Source organism: Gadus chalcogrammus, chromosome 14 (assembly GCF_026213295.1).
Source record: "Gadus chalcogrammus isolate NIFS_2021 chromosome 14, NIFS_Gcha_1.0, whole genome shotgun sequence".
NCBI classification, from domain to species: domain Eukaryota; kingdom Metazoa; phylum Chordata; class Actinopteri; order Gadiformes; family Gadidae; genus Gadus; species Gadus chalcogrammus.
The window spans coordinates 23,030,843-23,055,348 of NC_079425.1; the positions used below are offsets into that span (position 1 = coordinate 23,030,843).

Below are 24,506 nucleotides of genomic sequence, written 5' to 3' on the forward strand. Positions count from 1 at the left end.
ACGTTGGGTCCACATTGTTTAGCATTTAGCCATTCGCACATCTTTCATTTTATGAATTCCGACTTTTCTCCTGATGTTAATTGTCTGCAGTAGGCCCGTAAAGCTCTTTGGAGAGGTGCTCAACTGAAGGTAATTGTTATACCGGCCGTAAAATAATGTTTGTCTCAAGGGTTTACAAGAAAAACTTATTGAAAATGTAATCTTTGCAAACTGGCCATGGGATCAGCGGTACCATTCATAACAACGCCTCCCAAATGAATTGAAACGACCTTGCCCTGACCGCGCTGTCCCTCTGAATGTTCAATCAAACACAAACTACCACGGCTACCTTAAAAGTGTATTGTTAAACTTTAAATGAAGGCTCCCAAGTAGCACAACTAGTACCTTGTTGTTGTGGCCCACAACAACAAGGTAAGAACATACTGATTGCCTGGTGAACTCTAGTGGTTCCAGGAGTTGGGACTCCAGCCTGCCCACTCTGCCTCACTTCAGTCGGTCTCTGGTTCCCCGACCGCGGGCAGAAGGTCGGGGAACGTTTAGCAACAACCAGCCACTCCACCGGGCCAGCCTCACTCAGCATATAAATAAATGATGTGCTGCTTATTGTTGACCGCCATGCAATCTGCAGCAAGCCACCAGCGATGTCACGGCGACAATAGGAGCTGGAGCACAGAGTTGCACACAACATTTAGAGTGCATTAAACATAAAGGGGGGGGGGGGGGGGGGGGGGGGGGGGGCACGAGCGTCACGGAAACGAGTTAATTAAATGCAATGACTTACGTTATTAAATAAGATATGCTGCACTCTGCATGAATAAGCTGATCAATACTAAAACTGCCACAGAAATATTAGAATAATTGATCCGGGGTGATTCAGCAGTGAGCCACTGGCAGAGACCCGAGCAGAGAGGGGCGCCCAGGAGAAGGTCAGTAGATAGATACCGTAGTCAAGACAAATGTCCTCTCCGACTCCCGGTTCCGGGACGTTATGTTGGCCTGTTATGGAGAATTGCACTGTCTCCCCCCCCAAGCCCCATCTTCCTTATTCTCCTCCTCTTCCTCCTCCTCTCACTCTGCATGCTTTAAGACGTACGGTTCGCTCCCCCAATCAGGGCTCGATTTAAAAAAGCGGACATAGTCACACCACTGACACAGGGACACACACACACACCCAGTGTAAACACACACGCACACACACACACACACACACACACACACACACACACACACACACACACACACACACACACACACACACACACACACACACACACACACACCTCACCTTAGCTCGGTGGACTTTCGCTTTTCAGAGGCATCATGGCTGAAATGAAGACAAAACAAACGAGATGGATGAGAAAACATACGTTTCTGCAAATCATAATGATGTTATGGACACTAGGCCTGCAGCGGATTCGAATTGTATCCGAATCCGTTCGGTTCGTTTACCACAGTTCGGAGCATTCTGGTGATCCGCGGATTTCGGTTTCATGAAGGCATTGCCTTATGTAGCGTATTTTGCCTACTGTAGCCTACGTCCGATACAAAGGGTGTTTAGGACCCAGCGGAATGCATTCTCTCCAGTGCTGCCCGAGCCAATGAGGTAGCTGTAATAGGTTGTTTTCTGAAGTTGAAGCGCACGATTCCTAAATTTAAAGAAAGTAATTGATACAATTATATTCTAAATATACGGGAGATAAATACAAACGGGTGATAGCGGGAAAACGGCCTTCGAGGTCGACCGGTTCGATGGAAATAATGGACAGGTAGAGGCAACTCTGGCTTCATGCTGCGCTCGTCGCCAGAGTTCTAAGCCTCGTCGGCCGTTATCCCTTACATGTTACACTCAGTGCACCATGTTTTCAAATGCATTTAGGGGAACATTTATTGCACAAAAAAGCCTTGCAAGTTGTCTGATTGCAGTCAATTAACACATTGCAAATAGCCTGTGGGTCTCATTCATTTTTGTGTTTCTCCCCCAAACCCTCCGTCAAAAAAAAGTCCGCCTTTTTACTACCACGGACATGATCCTAATCCGAACCGTATCCGAAACCGAGGCCCAAAACGGTTATCTGAACCGAACCGTGGACACACTGATCCGTTTCACCCCTAATGGACACACACACACACACACACACACACACACACACACACACACACACACACACACACACACACACACACACACACACACACACACACACACACACACACACACACACACACACACACACACCCCTTAGACGTTCTATTTATATTGGAGTGTGTGTTGGCAATCTGCTTCGATATTACCGTGTCCCCCCCCCCCCCCCCCCCCCCCATCCTCCGTCTCCTTGCCTGGTGTCGGAGCCAACCTTGCCGTGGCTAACGGGAGGCAGAGGGCACACAGAGTTATTTAATTAGTCACAGCAGCTGAGTGCTCATGGGGAACCGAGGTGTGCTCTGCCGACCAGAGTGGGGGGGTGGGGGGGGGGCCTTCCCACCTGGTGTTCCAGGTACGGGGGAGAGCAGTGGTTCGGAGAGCCGGTACTAACGCCGTCTCCCCCCTCTTCCCGACGGTGCCCCAGCGGTCCCGGGGGGGGGGGGGGGGCCCGCAGGGGCCAGATGACGATGGTTACGGAGCCCAAATGGCCCCTGGATCCTCCTTCTTCGCAGTGGAAGAGCGGCAGCATGTGTCTCAGGAGGTAGTCGGCTGGTAACCGGAAGGATGCCAGCCTTAAAAAAGGTTCGATCCCCGGCTCATCTTGAGCGTCGAGGTGTCCCTGAGCAAGACGCCAAACCCTAGCTGCTCCCGACGAGCTGGCTGTCGCCTGGGTTGGTTGACACCGCCGCCGGTGTGGGAATGTGTGCATGGACGGGTGGGTATGAGGCAATATTGTAAAGCGCTTTGAGTGGCTGCTGGTTAGAAAAAGCGCTGTATAAATGCAGTCCATTTACCGTTGAACAGGAGAAAACCTGTGAGATGTTGTTGGCTTTCCACCAGATGCAACAAAATGCAGCAAGGGAGGAAGGAAGGAAGGAAGGAAGGAAGGAAGGAATGAAGGAGAAGACAACGCTCCTCGACACATTAGCGTTCCCCACGCGAGAGGAGCGAGCGGAGACAGGTGACAACGTCTTAATGACTTGGACTTCAGCTCCTCTGCGGGTTCTCTGCGGGCTTCTCTGGTGAGATGTGATGGGAGGAAAAAAGGTGCTAAGCTAGTAGCGTAATGTGTGACTAGCGTAGCATGTGCGCCACCTGATAAATGCGAGCGCCACAACACTGGGGAGCAGAGCGCAGGGAGCCACTTTAATTAGGCTCTTGAAGTTACAGCGTGACCCGTATCTCCTAATGAAGGCATCATGACTGCTCTATTTACATATCTTTAGGCGCTAATGTGTGACCGTTGGGAGAGACCCGGGGCTTGAGGAGAAGCAAGCAGGAGCTGGAGCGATGGAGACAGCGGACCTGGCCGGCCCGGCACAGCGAGGCAGCCTCTTGTCTTATTCGTGGGTAAGTATGGGCGTGGTGAATGCAATGTGCAACGCTGGACTAGGCCTGTGCGATTAAACAAATTGTTACCGCGATTAAAATACATAAATATGCGTTTGTATATTTATATTATTCATTAAATGTCTTGTAGACATTTTTTTTTGGGGAGATATGCTGAAAAGTTCAAGTTCATGTTTTAAACAAAAAATAATCGTTTGAATAATTGTGATTTCAATATTGACCATAATCGAGCAGACCTACGTTGGACAGGGTTGCCATTTTGTGTCTGAAGGCTTGGATCTGCACATCAAACTGGTGTTTCGTTCTAGAATCAGGGTTGCTCTGATCAAACCGGCGCTTTCTTCTCCCTGTCAAAATGCTTAAAACAATTGTGATCTCAAGGCTCCCGAGTACAAATTGGTGGAATTCCAAATCCATGCAAAGATCAGGTTTCCATGGTTGTGTGGCGGACAACAATTACTAACCGCGTTCTCTACGGCGGCATGAACAGACGTGAAAAACACCTGACTTACTAAGCCGCGTGCATAAGCAGAACGCATGAATCACCCTAGCACAGTACATCACCAGGGACGCATCGTAGAGGGTACTCCCTAAAGCAACGTTCCTGTATTCCCCCGTGGGTCTGGGAGTCGTTCTCCAAGGGGGACATCACCACGAGGGGATCTCTAACAGCCGGGGGAGGGGGGCTTGTGAGGGCGCCGTGCGGCAGACAGACACACAGACACGTCTGCCACGGTAACGAGCACAGCGGTGACTTTGAGTCTGGAACAGCTGTCCTTGTCGCGGGGCCCGTCCACGTGTTAAGAGTCACCTTACAAACGCCTCCCCCCCCAGCCCCCCGTCACCGCTCATACAATCACCGGGACGTTTAGGACAATGAGCTATTGGGCTTGACGCCTTAATACGGGGCCGGGGCGACTGCCATCAATCCTCCAGCGGTGGCCTTGTCCCGGAGGGGGGGGGGATTTGAGGCGGTGTGAGAAGATGGCGGAGACTGGAGGGTCGTGGCGGCTGGGGCTCCGGTTCCATTAGCATCAAGGCGCGTGATATGCCACCCTCGCTGCGCCTCGCCTCAGCAATCAGGGGTTAATTCGGCACAGTGGTGGAGCCGTTCCTTCCAACGCTTTCGCTGCCTCTTGTTTTGTTTTTTTTAGAGCCAGGGACTTTTCATATATTTACTGTGTGTCTAAAGATGCTTTTTTTTTGGGGTTGCTGTGAAAGAACTGGGTCATCGAAAAACACTCCCCTCTTTTTCTTCCAGGGGCTGGTTGCTAGGGCCCGGCTCCTGGGCCCCGGGGGGGGCGGAGCCAGGGCCGGCACGCTCTGTGTGTGTGTGTGTGTGTGTGTGTGTGTGTGTGTGTGTGTGTGTGTGTGTGTGAGAGAGGAGGGAGGGAATGTGTGTGTGTGTGTGTGTGTGTGTGTGTGTGTGTGTGTGTGTGTGTGTGTGTGTGTGTGTGTGTGTGTGTGTGTGTGTGTGTGTGTGTGTGTGTGTGTGTGTGTGTGTGTGTGTGTGTGTGTGTGTGTGTGTGCGCGCGTATGTGTTTATGGTAGGGGAGGTAGGGAATGTGAGTGTGTGTGTGTGTGTGTGTGTGCGTGTGGTAAAGAAGGGAGGGAATGTGTGTGTTTGTGTGTGCATGTGTTTATGGTAGGGGAGGGAGGGAATGTGTGTGTGTGTGTGTGTGTGTGTGTGTGTGTGTGTGTGTGTGTGTGTGTGTGTGTGTGTGTGTGTGTGTGTGTGTGTGTGTGTGTGTGTGTGTGTGTGTGTGTGTGTGTGTGTGTGGGGTAGAGGTGGGAGAGAGGGTAGTCGGATTACTGCAGCCCCCCTAAACTGCGAGTCATGCCTGGATTACTAAACTAATTTCTGAGAGAAGGTGGGGAGGTGAAGGCATTTCTGTGTGTGTGTGTGTGTGTGTGTGTGTGTGTGTGTGTGTGTGTGTGTGTGTGTGTGTGTGTGTGTGTGTGTGTGTGTGTGTGTGTGTGTGTGTGTGTCGCAGAGGGCTACAATCGCATACATGCAAGATAATGGTCCTTTGCACTTGCATTTGCACTTGCTCGGGAAGGTTGGGTATCTATGGGGATATATGGTGATTTATAGTGATATAAGGGGATATAAGGGGATATAAGGGGATATATGGAGATATGTAGAGATAAATTGGGAAATATGGTGATATAAGTGGATACATGGGGAATATATAGAGGTATATTCGGATATATGGTGATACAAGTGGATATATGGGGATATATGATGATAAATGGTCATATATGGTGGTATAAGGGGATATATGGTGATATATGGTGATATAAGGGGGTATAAGGGGATATATGTGGAAAACATCCGATATCTCAGATATGATATAGCCGTCTCAAGATCCTTTCCGCTTGGCCATCTGCAAACCAACCCCCTTATTTAGGTGCTGCTGTTTGTTACAGGCACACAGCAGTGCTGTGCTGTAAAGGCAGGGGAGCGAGGCTCCATTCAAACGAATGGGCCCAGGTCCCCAGTTATCACTGGTTATTGTTCCAATCAGGCCGGCTTTGAAAGGGAAGGCGCGCTCCTCCGGACAGCTCATTAAGATAACACGTAGCCGCGGCCTCCACATCACTCCGGGTTTATTAAAGTGCTCCTCATTTCGCCGTCTTTGTCTCCGGCTGCAACCTCCGTCTTTGTCAGCAGCAATTGGAGCCAGATGGCACAACAAAGCTGAATGTCTGGAGCTTAAAGAGTAATCTCTGATGACAAGGGCAATAGCTCAACTTCACCACCTCCATAAACACCGTCTCCACCTGCACCAGCCAGGTGTGTGGACTACCGTGGGGGACGCGCCGGTGCCATCCCCACCAGCCCGACTTGACTCTCTCTCCTTTGACGTAATGCAGCGCAGTGAGGCCGGGCAGGGAATGAGTTCACTGAGGGTCGTGCCGTGTGTTTCACTGAGACTTGGCGGCATGGAAATATTCCCGACTCCTCAGTTACCATCGGCAGCTCTCCGACTGGGCAGAAAGAAATGGCACCCAACGTGGCCAGAGGAAAGGCTGTGGACTTGCTGTTTTCATTTACAACAGATGGTGCCACCGGGGTCATCGTGTGACTAAGCGTATCTGCAGCCCGGACATTGAGCCATAAGCCGCGGGGCTCCGTCCATACTCCCTAACCCAAGGGGTTCACGTGTTCCGCTCTGGTCGCCCGTTCATGTGACTGCATGTGACGTCGCAAACTAGCTGTCACTCCAGACTCCAGACTCTGCACCCTGAAGCCTTCGGGGCGATGACTCTGGCTCTGTGGTAGTCGGATGCACCAGGCACGGTGAAGAGACGGAGTACAGGGCTCTGGTGCACAGCTTCAACGCTTTAAACTGCGAGTAGACCTTTGGAGATTTGGGACTCCTGCTGCACCCCTCTTCCTCCTGGGAGTGAATGTAGTTGTTGTTCAGGTCTACAAGTAGCTCGGGGTCCACTTGGACCACCGGCTCCACTGCACGGTGAACTCCAACACAGTTCTCAAGAAGGGCCAGAGCAGACTCTGCTTCCTGAGGAAAACACCAGTCCTTCAGGCCCTGCGGCGGATGTCCATTCTGTGGTAGCCAGCACCCCTCTTCTACACTGCAATGTTTTCTAACCCTAACAAACCGATCAGGAAGGCCGGTCCTGTTGTGAAGGTGGGTCCCCCGTGTCGCCGTCACAGAGAAGAGGAGGCCGTCTACTCTATTCTAGACCATGACGCTGTAGAGGAATATGCTAAGCAACAGACTCCTGGCAGTAGGGGGTGTGAGGGAGCGCCACCGGATGTCCTTCTTTCCTTTTGCCTTCAAACTCTTTACTCCCTCACTGCCGGAAGTGAGTGAGTCACTCCAGACTCTGTAGTGTCGGTTTAACCGAGTCACTTTGAGCCATGGCGCTATTTCATTATATCCAGATGACCTGTGCAATATGCCTGCAGTATACCCGAGACAAGTTACTTTATCTTAGAGTCACTTGCTTGACTCTACCAAGAGTCAGTTATACATATGCTTTTATTATGTATACAAACATTTAATTACTTTCTGCTGTTGGTAAGACACATCTTTTATCTATAATTAAAATATCCATATGCTGTATTTTGTGTTTATATTGCTTGTTGTGTTTATCCGTTCTGTTCTTGATGCTTCTGGCTTGAGTTGAGCAACTGTAAATAATGATTTCCTCTGGGACCAATAAAATCATCCGTGTCTGTATATCAACAAACGTGAAGCACAGTTTTAAACCGTCAGTAATATAATTCAAGACATTCTTTTATTTTTTTGGGGGGGAGGAGTGCGGCCCGGCGACCACTACTCCAAGGCCCGGTTCTGGCCCCCAACCACGTTTGTGAATCACTGGGCCACAGCTGACCCTCCCAAAAGCTGCACAGCTCTAGAACTACATAGAGCAGGCATCACAGAACTGTAGTGCCCCCCATCTGCTCAGAGACCTGCCTGAAACTCTCACCTTATTAAAATCCAATGGTATTAACTTTCCAATTCTCGGAGCAACTAAATAATTCAATCGGACTAAAGAAGGGGTCATAAGCGAACCCCGATCACGTGACTGCTCGAAGGAAGGATGGTCAGAGTGTAACCGGGAAGCTTGTAACGCGTTATAATTGCAAAAATCTCAAACTAGGCAAAATATCCTACATCCCTCACCTGGGGTGGGGAAGGGGGCAAAGGGAGCAGATCTATTAACAGCCCGTCTGGATTCAGAGGAGCACTTGAGAGGCGTATGTTCCGCACAGTGAGAACAAGAAGCGTGTGAAGAAGTCATCACATCGGTGAGACCATATCCGTTAGCAACCCCTGCCACATGTGAATGGGCCGTTTGTTTCCTTCTGTGTTTCCACCACACAACTACAGGCCTTGACATTCTCCCTGCCTAGTTCTCTGGTTACCAGGCATGGGGCATGGGGCATGTTTCTCATATAATGCGCTAATGATCAGAAAAGGCTTCGATAGTTGCATAGCAACAGCTGCACCAGCACTGCCTATGTGCGTCCATTAAGCGGCCGCTAGCTAAGAGCCGCTAAACGAAACGTCACTAGCTAAAGATATGCACGGTGGAACACAGAGGCAGATGCTTGTCCGGGTTAGCTGACCTGTCTTTGACCCCTCCTCTTCTAGCTCCTTGGACTCCTCAGCTGTGGAGAGAGAGAGAGAAAGAGATTTTAGTTTCCAATATTTGATATGTATATACTGCTGTATTTAGCATTTTATACTTTGACCTCCTAATTGTTCGACTGCTTTGTCAATGTAAACGTTTGTTTCTCATTCCAATAAAGCTTTTTTGAATTGAAAAATAAAGAAAGAAAGAAAGAAAGAGAGAAAGAGAGAGAGAGAATTATCACAGAGTCAAAACAGAAGGAAAAGGGAAGCGGTAGAAAGCAGTGAGGCTTTGGCATGTGCATGGCCACTTCGTTATCAGCCTTTCACTGTGTTTATTCATCTCAGCTGTGATGGAAGGGAGGCAGTGATGGCACACACACACACACACACACACACACACACACACACACACACACACACACACACACACACACACACACACACACACACACACACACACACACACACACACACACACACACACACACGCACAAACCTATTTACCCGCCTCACCAATCCGGGCCCTCTCACAGAGACAGTAATCACATTAGGGTATAGCCTCTGGCCCCTTCAAAACCATTGTCAACAGAGCTGGAGAGACATCCCACGGTGACGGCTGTCACACACTCAAACACACACACACACACACACACACACACACACACACACACACACACACACACACACACACACACACACACACACACACACACACACACACACACACACACACACACACACACACACACACACACATAAATGTGGCACATAGATGTATTTTTGTGGAACTGAATACACAATATCTCTCACACAGTGTGCACGCACGCACACACACACACACATACACACACACACACACACACACACACACGCGTGCGCGCAAGAATAGATGGAGTACAAGACAACCAATAGCTGATCTTTATCCATGACAACATCTTTGGCGATTGGGCCTGAGAGCCACCATTTAGCGTGCAACACTTGAGTCTTGCGCAGATTGAACTGATAATTGAACCGAATTAAATGCCGGAGCAAGTTTGAGTTTGTTCCTGTTTGCCGGCACAATTTTCAAAGACTTTGATAGAACATAATATAATCCTCTTGGGAAATTAAAGAAGAATCATTATAATTACACAGCTTTCAGATTAGATTTGAAATAAATAAATAAATAAATATATATATGTGTGCAGCCTTATCCTTCAGCCTGTTTCTATTTTCTAAGTGTATTCTAATTTCAAATATTGCACACAAGACTCTGCAGTATCCATATGCCCACAGGTGATCATTCTGCCCAGTGATTCATCCGAGAGCCAGCTTGCTACTTTCATTGCATGGCATGCCGATTCATTCATAGCACCTTACTCACAACTCAGAGTGGTTGCCATTTGGTTGCAGCAACATTTGTATTCTTTGGGGTGAACTGAAGACAGAAGATGACGAGTCAGTTTTAAAGTGCACTCACTGCTGAGACAGTCAAATAGTGCATAGAAAAGGAAGTATTTTGTGTTATTCAGTTAGTGTGAAGAATGTATTGGTAGCTCATTCCAGTTTGGCTATAGTTTAACATTTTTCTACTGACTGATATCTCTAATATAGCAGTAGAAAAAAGACCCTAACATACTGACTAATATCTCTAATATACCAGTAGAAACAGAACGCCAACATACTGACTTATATCTCTAATATAGCAGTAGAAACACACAACCCTAACATACAGGGTGATCAGGGTGATATCTCTAACACATCAGTAGAAACAGAACCCCAACATACAGACTAATATCTCTAATATAGCAGTAGAAACACAACCCTAACCTACTGGCTAATATCTCTAACACATCAGTAGAATCAGAACCCCAACCTACAGACTAATATCTCTAAAATGTTCTTAGAAACACAACACTAAGATACTAATATCTCTAACATAGCAGTAGAAAACCACGATATAGACGAGAGGTTGGAGGAAGCTACGTCAGTGGAGCAGGGTCACCAGAAAGCCTCCCAATCCGGTGACAGTGAGCAACTGACCAGCGCTGCGACGCTGGCAGCAAGGGACCGACACTAAATCATCCACATTAATACAAAAACAAAAAAGATGGCGTCTACTTAATGCCCGCTGAAACGACAACAAGAGACGGCTTAAGAGTTTCCTCCGATTCCAGATGCGTGGCGATTATGGGCGCTGAGCGTCAGCGAGGAACAGCACGGATAGAACAACAGAACCCTGTACGAACAGACGCTCCGGTGACGCTGGAGGAGTGAGGATATGAGATCCATCCGGCCTGTTGTTCCCACACGCACGTCATGTCTCAGACGGCAGACACGGCGCGCCCATGTCATGTACACACGTCAGGTTCTCCAGGGGCCGGGGAGGGATTAAATGGTACGCCAGAGAGATGCTACACCGTCAGCAGCACATGCTTGATGTCTCATGTATTATACAAGGTAGGGCAGGCAGAGGGAGGCACAGGGAGAGAGGGAGGGAGAGAGGGAGAGAGGGAGAGGGAGAGAGAGAGAGAGAGAGAGAAAAAATAAGAAGGGAAGGTGTGAAGAACTACCAAACTAAATAAAGGATGTGACGAGGCAAACAAATCGATGAATAAATAAAAAACGGCAGAGGAAATGTAAAAAATAAAAAGAAGGATAAGAGAGTAAACAGTGGTGCTGGCAAGAGACAGACGCCTCCCTCAAATTGAGCTTTCACTTCCAACTGCAATCCGGCGGGCTGCCCCCCTCGCTTAGGCTCCACTCCGCACTGCCCCATATGCGTTATGACAGCGAAGAAAAATGACCCGCTCGCTCCCTCTACTTGTGCTGACCCCCCCCCCCCCCCCCCCCCCCCCCCCCCCTCGGCAGCCGGTGTCAGCGAGCGAAGAGTCGACTACGATCGGACCCGACCCCGCGGGCGCAGTTACGAGATCAGACAACCACAATTAGACGCCACTTACGTCCTCCGCTCGGCAACCCGGCCGCTAGCGCCATGACAACCTGGCAACCCGCAAACCCATTCAAGAGATCCTTCCACATCTGTATTCATACGACGGCATCAGGCTACAGCGAGCACCGCCTAGCTCCTGATTGGCTACTATGTCGAGGTACTATATATATATACTGCGGTAGAGTCGTCCATCGGCTTTCAGGGAACAAGGACGCGCTGAAACAATCAAAATGGGGGCGGGAAAGGTGTGAGGCTTAATATTTCAGGGAGACAGGCAGGAGATGACCACATAATCAGTCCCGCCTCCTCACATGGGTGCAGTGGGAAGAGCAGGCCTTCCACTAAAGCAAAACAGCGAGGGGTACGACGGCACCAGAGAACGGCCAGTGGGAGGGGAGGAGGATTATATTTCCCTCTTTCCATTTCATTTGATTTCATATGTTCCATGGAGCTATTTACTCTTTCCTCTGAGTCTCTGTCACTTCTATATTTATTTTCCACCCCCTGGGCCTCTGTGCAGACACAGGCTGACCTTTATTTAAATGTCTCTCCCAGTCTGAGCGGATCTCATTACAGCAGAGCTGGTGGCCTTGGTCCATCCATCCTCCATTCAAACTTTCTCTCTTTGCACTTGCAGCAATTCCAGAACTATTCTGCAACGCTAATTACAGCACCGGGTAATAATGGGCCTGACTGCGGCAGCCATAAGTCCCGGCATGATGGCAACATTAACACAAAAAATAAAAAAAAAGATGTGGATCGTAATGGTTCCTCGGGGTCATAATCTCAGCTCAGCATCTGATCTCTATCGTCCTCCCATTCTTTACATATCACACTTTAATGCATCTATCGCGTGGCAGGGAGGAGGTGCTAGCGGCAGTAGAGAAGTCGGGGTTAAGTTATGCCGTCGTTTATTTTGAAAGCTTGCGAACTTCACGTTTAAAATGACAATGGGTTGTGGTTTTACACAGCGTTGGTATCTGTTCTACTGAGGATAAACAGAGGAGCGTTCAAGACGTTCCTCTCACCTTCCCTCTGATGATTGAAACATGAACTTCGTAAAACGACACCGGGAACAACCTTCAATAAAGACAACAGCTCCCCACTGAATCCATTACATAAGCGGGCGTTGGAGAACTTCCAACGGACAAGCTCTCTCTCTCTCTCTCTCTCTCTCTCTCTCTCTCTCTCTCTCTCTCTCTCTCTCTCTCTCTCTCTCTCTCTCTCTCTCTCTCTCTCTCTCTCTCTCTCTCTCTCTCTCTCTCTCTCTCTCTCTCTCTCTCTCTCTCTCTCTCTCTCTCTCTCTCTCTCTCTCTCTCTCTCGTCCCTCTTTCCTGTGTCTTGCCGTACCTTCTCTCCTGGCCTCCTCACAGCTCTCTTTGATCTTCCGTCGGCAGACGGCGGCCAGAGCGATGAGCAGCGCCAGCAGACAGACGGCCAGACCCACCGTCACCCACAAAGCAACCGGGGGGAACGCCATATTCTGACCTGGAGCAAAGGGGGTACAAAGAGAAAGAGAGCAAAGCACGTTCAGTTTTCCCTCAGAAGCACACAACACACACCACATCACACGCATAAGCCTCGGCGATAGTTCTTTAAGATATTCTAGTGTGAGTTACTTTTGCCAACGGTTTGCGTTGTCACCAAGTTGGCAACATTTGCAACGTGCCGAGGTTTATATATCGTTAGAGAGGAACCAACGAGGGAGACCTTACGTTTCGAACGCTGCGAGGAATTTATTGGGATCCAATTACAGTGAGACATTAGAGTGCGGTTTAATTGTGCCCAGATGGGACACTGGTGTTTTCACTTTGTTCAAACAGCATCGACCCGGCCACGGAGCGCCTTACGAGCAGCGAGCGCAGCCCCTGCCTTCTGCCAGCTTCTAGCTCGCAACCCCTGGAATCTAGGGCGCTTTTATTTTGAAATAGTGGGCCATATATGCTGGTTCCTGATTTCATCATCAGGCCGACACCATAAATATGCCAACGTTTATTCCCATCCAGTTTTTAATGAGGTGTGTGGAGGTGGGGAAGAGAAACATCTTCTGACAAGTGTGCAGATAGTGGAGATTTGTCAGACAGCTCTAAACTAAACTCACTCTGGAGACAATTAGACTTCAAAGTGCTGACAGTATCTTGGCAAACTGGACTGGACTAATAAAAGAGGGAGGGTGGCTGATCAACAGAATAAAAAAGAGATACCAGAGACATGGCCATATTTCCCCGGGGCATTTTAACAATGGAAAGGGAGGGGAGGAGAGAGAGAGAGAGAGAGAGAGAGAGAGAGAGAGAGAGAGAGAGAGAGAGAGAGAGAGAGAGAGAGAGAGAGAGAGAGAGAGAGAGAGTAAATACAAATATTGTTTTAAGTAAATACATAAAACAATGGACCTGAAAGAAAAAATGGATGGAAGTCTGGCTGTAACACAAACAAAGCCTTCTCGTTGAAGAGGCTTTGTTGGGCAGATAATTGTAGAGAAAATGTCTGAAAATTGACTGGCATTCGACTGCGTAATGGATGGAGAATTTTTCACAGACTTTGCAAATGCTGTGAGGACAGACCGGTAGGATATAAAATGACACAGCTCAGATGGAGGTCAGGATTCTTTGGAACTTTTGGAGGCGAACAATATAAGATGGAAATACAATCTTTCCTTTGTTGACTTCTGGGAAATTTGATGAAAGACAGTTCATAAAATAACCATAAAAGTGGAGGCGGGACACGGGACAGCCAAAGTGACGATCGGAAGGTAATCATTATCTAAACTATAGGGTAGTTCCTTTGTTTTCAATCCGGACCCGAACCATTATTAAAATGCTGTTGAAAGCTTTAGACATTTGACATGTCGATTTTCCTCTCGTTAGGTCCCTTAACTATAACACATGACCAAAATTGATTCAAAATTTTGACACATTGACTCATTTTTCAAATATATCCGAAATGTAATCGTCGGCTTGATCAAGTACGAGCATGACATTTCACACTATCGGAAAATCACTGTATAAAAAAACATACAAATAAAAAACTACAAACACAAACTCCTCACATGCGTCGCAGTCTCCAAGCCTCCTCTCAAACCCGGACAAAACAACTAAATGTCAGCGCGAGAAGGAGAAAATGTGGAAAGTCAATCTTGTCCTTTTGATGAAGCTGCTCATGCCACCGCGGGCCAGGCGTGACGAATGACGCGGGACTTGCTGTCCAAAGACCTCTTTACTCTGCTCTATTTTTAAGGATGACCATCCGAGGGCAGGCCTGCGTGAACAACACACACACACACACACACACACACACACACACACACACACACACACACACACACACACACACACACACACACACACACACACACACACACACACACAACCACAATCACACACACACACGGGCAGGGAAGGAATACTCCGTGCTCTGAATCATACTTGAGCTGTCCACATCTCTCAAGAAGATTCCACCGAAGAGGAAGGAATGGGTTTGGGTTCCTTTCGCGACCGATGGGGATAGAATCCGGCTGTCCCCTTTCTCTCTTTCTTGTTATTCTCACCTCCTCCCACCCTCCTCGCCGTCCCCAGGGCAGGCTGATAAAGACAAATGCCGTCGTCGGCTATCATCCCTACGCCCGGGCCCACAGGGCTGTGCCATCCGATTTTTCCTCTCCCCCTTGTTTGATGATGTGATTTTGTTTTCTTCAGAAATAGATTTGTCTCTAATGGCTCTGTTTACCTCTCCTCCCCTCTCCTCTCCTTGCCTCTTCTCCCCCTTTTCCCCCGGTGTGCTACCGTGTGGATGGAGTGCCCTGTATGGAGCCTTAGCCCCGGCCGTGCATCAGTGCACAGCGAAGGCTGCGGTAAAGCTAGCCGTATTTGAGTATAGGCATTGCGTTCTAACGATTTCGTTCACCCTGTCTGAATGTATGTTTTATAGACAGCGGGATGGACGCACAGACAGGTAGGCAGGCAGGCAGGCAGGTCAAGGGAATGATATTATATCTGATATCATCTGTGACATTATGGCGATATTCGGTTCGCCAAGCTCTATTATTGGCCCGGGTTATGACTGTGGCGTGACGCTGTGCCCCATGTGTAACCAGCTCGCACTGAGGGTGGTCCGACCCCGCTTTCATGAGCAAGAAACCATCCCAGAAAGATTACAAAGGATAAGAATAGATATTATAATGGAGCCGCACGAGGGCAGGATAAAAAACTATCCCCAGGAAAAAGTCGTATTACAGGTGACAAATGAGGCTGCTGGTGCCTGGAAGACACCATTGCGGGCTCCACGGGGCCCGCCAAGGTATTGTTTGGCGGTAGCTAATTGTAAAAAAAGCCCAGATTTTCAGGCATTTTCTGTGGCCCAAATGTCTTCTTGTGGCCCGGTAGTGATGATGGGAAGAGTGGTTCCTGTGACTCTCTGACGCCTCTTCCCGGTCCCACCATGCGTCTATACGGCGGCTGGCAGTCCAACCTGTTTTCCGCCCCTTCGACGGTCCACACGGCTTTACCTGCCTGGATGAAACTCAACCTCTTAAGCTGTGACCAAAAGAAGAATAATGTCCCTTGGCAGAGGGACAGCTTTGGGCTGAAGAAGAAGCCTCGAGGCTCATTGCAGAAAAGCTGCCGGGATAAGAGGAAGTGGAGAAAGAGTCAATTAGGTTTCTCTCTCATTGTGAGGATGAACCAGGGGCCTGGCCTTTACCAATGCTGTCAGGGTGTCCCCAAGCAAGCATAAGAAAGGGAGGGAAGGGGATGGGCGATGGGGGCCCCAGCAGCGAGCACAGCCGGTCCAGGGGGTTGGCCCTGAGTTTAGAAGCCAGGCCCTGCTGGAGGGGCCGACGCGGGCCCCCCCCCCCCCAGGCCGGAGAACCACAACCAGTCCCTGAACTTTGGAGGCGGGCATAGAGACATCTCTAAAAATGAGCCACATCTCGCACACAAACAGCTCAAATAAATGCATTGTGTCGTTACACAGCAATGCGGAGTGGAGACACCAACATGAATAAGACATAAAATTCACACCAGCAGCCCTACTAAATCACTTTCAACCAAACAATGGCAAGGTGATGGATGCCTACCACTTTGTTGGAACAAACAAGCTTACAGACATTGGTGATTTAGACCTTTTTTTTTTTTTTTTTTTCTTCATTCGGTTCCTTCTGTTCTGCACAGCTAAACAGAGAACAGAGAAGGAGGGATAGAGAGGGAGGGGAAGAGGGAGAGAAAGAGAGAGCGCGACGGAGAGAGAGAGAGAGCGACGGAGAGAGAGAGAGAGAGAGAGAGAGAGAGTGTGATTGGCAGACGCAACAACAATCCTAATGGAAAAAAAGGGCTGCCTGGTGTCAGACAACAGGGATTATCCAGCGAGGGAAACATGAGCATGAATATTGCGCCTGCATTGACCGGATGACTTGTATTTTGTTTTCGGCCTCAGATTCATTAACCGCCCTCCTCACCAGGTGCCCCGTACCGGTCGGGCCGCTCCGACGGAGCCTTTGTTGGGGAACAACGTCTGTGGGCCCATGTGGGTTCCTCTTTGTGGGGCCCTCTTTGTGGCTGCAGTGGCTGCCTTCCAGGCTCGACGCTTGGCTATGTGTGTGATTCCGGCGCCAGCTTTATTGTAATGCACTCTTTTGTTTGCGGCGGAGGCATTGTCTCCGGACCGGGCTGGCTCCCTGGTACCTGTGGCTGTGACAGCCGGTCCATTGGGCCAGTGGTTCGGGGATGGGGGGGGCTCCATCACTGACCGTATCCAACACCTGTTCATCCCTTTGTCACTGCGATCCTTTCCGTCATATTCCTCTCTGTTCGTGTGTTTGTGTATGATTATCTTCATTGACAATTTGTCAATATAAAACCATTTGTATATGATCATTTTTGTTATTCTTCAAAGGTATATTTGTTTCATTATTCAGCTTTTATATGGCATTGAAGTCAATGGTATTTTAATAGGTTGTGTTTAAATATGTATATTTAATTATATATATTATAATAATAATATCATTATTGTTAATTATGATCAAATCAGTTAACCTCGCCAACCATATTGGGCATAGCCACAGCTATTTAAAGGCAATGGCCTATAAATAGCCATGGCAACCCTGGTGCATTCTGGGAGCGGACAAGTCACTTGCTGTGAGATGAGAACTTGGCAAACTAAGATGGATGGTGACATGTTTTTGTCCTGTCAGCGTTTTTTTAGCTGCAAGCCCTTTCCTCCTCTTTTTGAATTTCAATAAATTGCTTTTCTGGGGAGACACTCGCTTGTTGTTGTCTTATTGGCATGCAGGCCAGGCGATGCCGGTCACCCTAGGACAACCTCCAGCCCATTTACTTACACAATTTGTCTGACATTATTGCCCTTCCCTGGATGCCACAGACTTGTGGCGAACACCAGAGCTGGGTGTGCAGATGTGCACATTTAAGTACATTACATTAAAGAGTAATGGCTCCACATTCATCGACATAAAGCTTCTAATAGCCCCCTTTTTCGCTCTCTGAGGTACGGCCGTAAACGCCATCTGGCGAAGGAGGCAGTACAGACAGAGAGACGGAGATTCAGCGGGGCTGAGTGAGTGAGTGAGTGAGTGAGTGAGTGAGTGAGTGAGTGAGTGAGTGAGTGAGTGAGTGAGTGAGTGAGTGAGTGAGTGAGTGAGTGAGTGAGTGAGTGAGCGAGCGAGCGCACAAGTTAATATAAGTATTTCTATACAATTGAATATCTGTACATACAAAATAAATAATTATCATTAACCACAGGTTAAAGATAAAAAGACAGCCGACACAATGACGCCCTAATAACTAGACATATGCGGTAATATATGGAACTACACCAGTATATTTGTATAATTACACGCGTTATACGTGTTCTATTATTATCATTAATAAAAAACTGTCAGCGACAACATTCTTGTCAGATGATTTCTGATGGTCTTTGTATTCACGAGCCGTTCACAAAATATACAGAGCAAAAATTATAGATAGAGAATGCCTATACGGCGAGAATATTGAAATGTTCTCACCTTGAATGAATTGTGTGCGAACGGCGAGAGAGAGAGAGAGAGTGAGTGCCTGAATGTAGCCTAGAAACACAGCGGAGGTCTTCAGGTTATTATTCACACCTGCCGGGGGCAAGGTGAGTATGAGTTTTCGGGTCTGTACAGTCGAAGGTAATCCTACAGCCATTACAGCCGGCTAATTAACTGAGCGTACACTTCAAAGCTAGCTGCTACGGCGCCTTGTTAGCGATGAGAGGGCCACAGATGGAGGCTGCAGAAGCCCAGGCAATGTGGTTGGAAGTTTATTAAACCCGCTGGCCTGAGGGAGGGTCCGGGCCGAGAGAGGGAGGGAGGGAGGGAGGGAGGGAGGGAGGGAGGGGAGAGAGAGAGAGAGAGAGAATGGGAGTGTGTGTGTGTGCTCGCTGGTTCCTCCCAGCTCCCAAACAGGGCCTCAATTAAAAAGTCCTCTGATGTCTGCCTCCTGACAGAGACTCCATCACCTCCCCACGCCTCTCTCAATCCGAGCTGGCATTAAGATGTTGGAGGCAGACCAGAGTATTGATTTTCGGCGTTGTTGTTATTTTTTTCTTAACCGCAGCAAACTTTGCTGGTGGGGGAGTGGTGGGTGGCGGTGTTTGCGGTGGTGGGAGGGTGTCTAAAAAAGTTGTGTTCTCTAAATTTTCTAATTAGCTTTAAAATAAGAGCTAACTGCAAGATGTCGAGAATGTGTAGCAGGGAATTGCTAGTGACAGCTCTCGCCCGGTCGGCAGGCCTATCTGGCCGACTGATTAAGGTGACGCTGAGCGAAAAACGCTCCTAGCGAAAAGACGGACACAGACAAATGGAAACGAGGAGGCGGAAGGACCAACTCACACGTCCTGACTTTTCTTTTTCCTTCTTTTTTTTGGGAATCTGCATACGAAGAGATCCGTTCTGACCTCTCCGGACCCGCTGCTATATAACAGCCTCATTTCGGTGATAACGTGGGACTCATGGTGGTGATACTGTGATAGCAAAGCTAGCTGTGGTACAGTAGTTATACTGTGAAGCATAGATACCTGTGATAAAGTAGTTATACTTTGACATCATAGCAGCAGCTAGCTGTGATACCATAGATACCTGTGTACAGTAGTTATACTGTGAAAACATAACTAGCTTTGGTACAGCAGTAATACTGTGATATAGTAGTTATACTTGGTAACAGTAGTTATGTAAGGGATAATGTATAGAACGCCAGTCATTATCGGGAAAGCCCCTGAAGGGGCTTATTTTCGATGACAGGCGACATTCTATACATTATCCCGCTTATTACACGGCTTTCTCTGCTGTTGATCAGCAGAGAAATATTCTGCCAAAGACGTTGAAGTTGCTTAGCAACTGAATACAATGGGGTTGATAAGGTACCGGACTACTTGCGGAGTGATACCAAAGACTGGAATAGGAGGCAAAAAAAATCCACTTTCCTTGATAGCGGTCATTATATGCTGAGCAATGGTCAATTATCAAAGAGTTATTCACCACCAGAAGTCGGGAAGGCCCATGCAAGTGAACAGAGCGTTCCACAGCAGAGAAACCACATAAAAAAATTCTATAGTTTACTATAGTAAATAAACTATAGTATACCCTATATATACTATAGTAAATATTGTAGTGTTTTTGAACCTTACTATAGTAGTTTTACTACAGTAAACTATAGTATACTACAGAAAATTCTATAGTTTACTATAGTATATAAACTACAGTACATATACTATAGTAAATATTGTAGTGTTTTTTAACCTTACTATAGTAGTTTTACTACAGTAAACTATAGTATACTACAGAAAACTGCAGTTTTATTACTACAGTATACCACATATATACTACTACAGTAAACTATAGTATACTACAGAAAACTGCAGTTTTATTACTACAGTATACTACATTATATACTACGACAGTTTACTACAGAAACTACAATCTACTGAAGTAAATTACAGAACTTTTATTATACTTTTATTTTGCTATAGAATACTACAATTACGATACCATAGTACTATATATACTGCATTACAATAACTGCATTATGCAGTATTTTGTTGTTCTTTTAACTATGTCATTGTACTTTACCTAATGGATATTTTCAACTGTATCACTTTTCGTTGTTGCCATTTTTAACCATAGTGCTGTAACAATAATTCACTGCACATAACTTAGGCTTACAACCACCATTAACACAGTGTTTTCTACTGACTGCTAAAATACCAAAAAAATAGAACAAAAGTTTAGTTCTTTAAACAGTTGATAATTTATTGTTTCTGAAATTTGGCAGCATTGTTCAGCTTTTTACGTATAAATGCTTTTATGTTCATATCAGTTACGTAGGTGAACTTCAACTTTGCAGCATCTGTGGGAATACACACACACACACACACAAACACATACACGAAAGATGAGCATGAGAATGAGGGTATCACTCAACCAACATCTTTTCTCATTTCTATATACCTACTTCCTATTTCAACAAGGTCTGGTTTGGCTAGGCCAGGTTTTCCTTCTGTGCAGCTGCTGGATGACTGGCCAGTCACTGAATGGCCTGCCATGTATTCCCTGGTATACATCCCATGAAGGAGATCATTTATGAACTTCTGGGGGCTTTAGAAGGAGCAGCGCTCCACAAGTCCTTTTGGAATGACCTTTAATGCAAGTAGATAACATTACCACAAATCTACTTCAACATACAGCAGACTAGCGTCTTACCTCAATGATATATATATGCATTTAGATTAACCGAGTGTACGGCTGATGCATTTAGAAAAACAGTGCAACTGAAACTAAGTAACAACCTATACAAATAAATACAAACAGATTCTTACAGAGTGACCCAGGGCCTCTGTTGCTGATGCTGATGATGGACCTGGAGCTGGTGATGGGTCTTCTGTTGCTGGTGCTGGAACTGCTGTTGGTGCTGGTGATAGTGTTGGTTCTGGTCTTGGTCTTGGTGTTGGTGTTGGTATTGGTGTTGTCGTTGGTCTTGGTGCTGAGCGGAGAAACTCCTCCATCTTCTGCAAAACGTCTGGCAGCACTGAGCAAAGGATTCATAATAGCCTTTTAGCTAACATGTAAAACAGAAAAACCCTTGTGTAAAAAAAACCAAAGTTTTCAACAATAGCATTACATTTCAATGTTGCTTTTTTTGCCTTGAGAGAATCATTTTCCCTCTGCAGCCTGTGGTTGTTCTCCCTCAACAGCTCACAAGATGGGTGATGGCACTGAAAATAGAAATTCCATTAAAAAAACAAAACTGACTCACATACACCTGGGCAAATACAAAAGCCAGTTAGAGGGTACAAAGCTTACAGCTGATAGATTACAGGAATATATTGCTGTATCTATCCCTAAACTATAGAGTTAGGAAATAAAAACTTTAATTGTAGGTAGAACATGAAGTGCAGACAGTTTATTACATTAGTGGATCTTACTTCATTCCTGGTTTCATTAATTTAGTTCAGCTGACATGATCCTATGACAAACAGAAGATGTACATAGAGTTAAGGGTTACATCAAGACTGTACAACAGAGGTCAGCAGGGGGGATGAGCCTGAGCGAGTAGACAATGCAGGCGGAACAGGAGATGAATACTCAAATCTAATCTTGTTAATATGCTTAATAAGTTGACAGAAAGCTAAAAGTCAAAATGATCTGACAGGCCAGGCAAAGCAGGCCAGTTGGCGACCACATGGTGTACAATATGACAGACAACATTAGGCTACATCACATTACAATAATTCACTGATGTTAAGAAGCACTTCCATAAGGTGAATATTTGTACATCACTGCACCAATACCTTGCTTTTCCAGTTCCATTAAGACGTTAAGACCTGGGTTTCTTGTCTCTTCTTCTTCTTCTTCTTACATTGACTTAACTGAGGATCCTTTAAATCATAATGAAGATTAGTTTTTCAACGATTTTAATTTAACTCATCCACAAGGCCTATAGATGACATTTCTGTAATAAAACTTTAGTTACCTACCAGCGATACTACGTCGTCGTCAGAATATCGACCATTCTTCAGTTTCTTTCTTTTCCCCTTCCATTTCTCCTCCGGGCTCGACAGTTTGTCTCCACCATCAAGATAATGCCTTCTCTTGCAAACTAACTCCTCTCTGTTGTCTGAAAACGTCAAAATTATGACGTTTTCATTATGTGTGTTTAAAATGCTAGTATTATTTTTTATTATTTTTCCCGTGCCTCACATTATAGGCCGCGAGCTAGGCGGCCTTATCGTGCCTACCGTTGCGAGCTTAACAATTAACAACGTTTTTGAAACGAAAACGTTTACCGTGATATTTGAAATATTACCATATGTATGTAGTTATGCACATACTTTATATAAACATAGTCAAAGGAGAAAAAAAATTGTGTTACTTACCACTGACTGATATAATCCATCTTGGACATGACACAATCCTTCCCTTGTTTGGCCAATGAACTTTATATGTTACAAAAGGATCTTTTAAATTTACTTCGCCTACCACCCATGCTATTTCGCCTATGTCCACAGCCCCTTCATCCGGAAAGTCAAATAGTGCATATTTTGCCATTTTCTTTATTTTTCCGTAGCAAACTCACGACTAAAACTCACGACTTGATTGTCAAATATTCAACGGACGTCTCACGCGCTGCAAATGCGTAGCATATGTTTACAACCGCATTCGCAGCGCGTGAGACGCTTGCGGGTTTACAGTTGTCTTTTTCAGTTGTTCAGTTGTTGTTTTCAGTTTAAATTTGTCTGCATTGACAGTCGTCTAACTGCAAAATTTCACGAAATTATAAACGATATTTTTCCGATTTTTCTATACCTGTGCCAAAAACTACAAAATGGTACAGAAGTCAATTGAGAACAGAGGAACGGCCAGCAAGTTCGACCGAGGAGGTAAGAAAAACTGGAATAAGAGCGCCTCATTGCGACACTTTGTCGAAGTAATTCCCTACAGCTAGGCTAACCTCTATTTGTCCACTGGCTTCCAGATTGATTCAAGGCCTTCATTTGAAGCTGAATTCTCTGATGACGGAGACCTTGATGATCAAATTAATACACAGTCTATGGTATGTACACATTAAACACAAAGTTAATTAAGAGAATGGATGTTCAGAAATTATAACTGTACAATTGTAATTTAAGTTCAAGCTGCCACAAACAGCTACTTTCTATTTGCTGTGGGTATCCTAATCTCATTGATAAATTTGGCTTTTCCAGATTGACTCTTCAGATGAAGCTGAATTCCCCTGTGATGATCCACCAGACCATGTTGAGCAAGTGTGTACACACAAAACGCAAACACACCTAGTTGAAATAGGGAGAACGGAGTGGCATATAAGACTTTATGACAGAATTCTGCATTGATGATTGAGTAGCCTACTTTATAAGTAATGTTAATTGTGTGTCCAACCTTTTACTAAAATTAGAAATATAACATATTTGTATGTAATACAATATAGGCCTATCGTAATCAGCACTCGAGTTGAGGGAGAGATCAAAATCATCAATCTGTTTATTAGGTAGCCTATCTATTATCATATCTATCTATTATTATAAAAAATGTATTTTCTTAATTATAATATTAATTTCTACAGGTTTTTTTTTTTATTACTGGAAAAAATAAATAAAAATAACTGTGTTGCCGGTGTGTCCTCAACACCGCTAACATCAGTAATACCGTATACCGCGGCAACCCTAGTGCAACAATATACTTTTCCCAGGGACAGATTTGACAGCGATACTGCCTTGTCAGGCAGTACGCTATTGCGCAAGCACGCAGGCGTACTTGCGCAATAGTGCCTTCACAAGCTCTCATTCCACACCGTACGAGACAGACACTGATAGCGTGAACCTGTCTCTGCATCTCAGACATCGCTTCCCTTTCATTCCAACCCGTGTTTAACGCTAGTCTCCCTTCTCTGCCGAATGAACTTTTGAAGAATAAGAATCCGTTTTT

The 24,506-nt window shown here is 46.3% G+C and overlaps 1 protein-coding gene and 1 long non-coding RNA gene across 5 annotated transcripts in view; both read right to left on the reverse strand.

Annotated features, from left to right (window-relative positions):
• cd276 (CD276 molecule) overlaps positions 1-24,506 on the reverse strand; it is a 73,733-nt gene that overhangs the window by 14,706 nt on the left and 34,521 nt on the right. Inside the window, exons 5-7 of the mRNA XM_056607182.1 lie at positions 12,890-13,027; positions 8,601-8,642; positions 1,286-1,324 (exon numbers count right to left, since the gene is read on the reverse strand). Of these exons, the coding sequence (XP_056463157.1) occupies positions 1,287-1,324; positions 8,601-8,642; positions 12,890-13,027 (218 nt within the window). The 3' untranslated portion in view covers position 1,286. The remainder of the gene's footprint in view (positions 1-1,285; positions 1,325-8,600; positions 8,643-12,889; positions 13,028-24,506) is intronic.
• On the reverse strand, positions 20,468-24,057 carry LOC130403057 (uncharacterized). Of its 4 annotated transcripts, none has more exons than XR_008904055.1 (3): positions 22,541-24,057; positions 21,685-22,441; positions 20,468-21,591 (listed from the first exon to the last, which is right to left on the reverse strand). It is a non-coding gene; the product is annotated as an uncharacterized LOC130403057 (long non-coding RNA). The 4 variants fall into 4 exon arrangements; XR_008904054.1 differs by having other exon boundaries at positions 21,685-21,778; positions 21,989-24,057; XR_008904052.1 differs by having other exon boundaries at positions 20,468-21,202; positions 21,383-21,591; positions 21,685-24,057.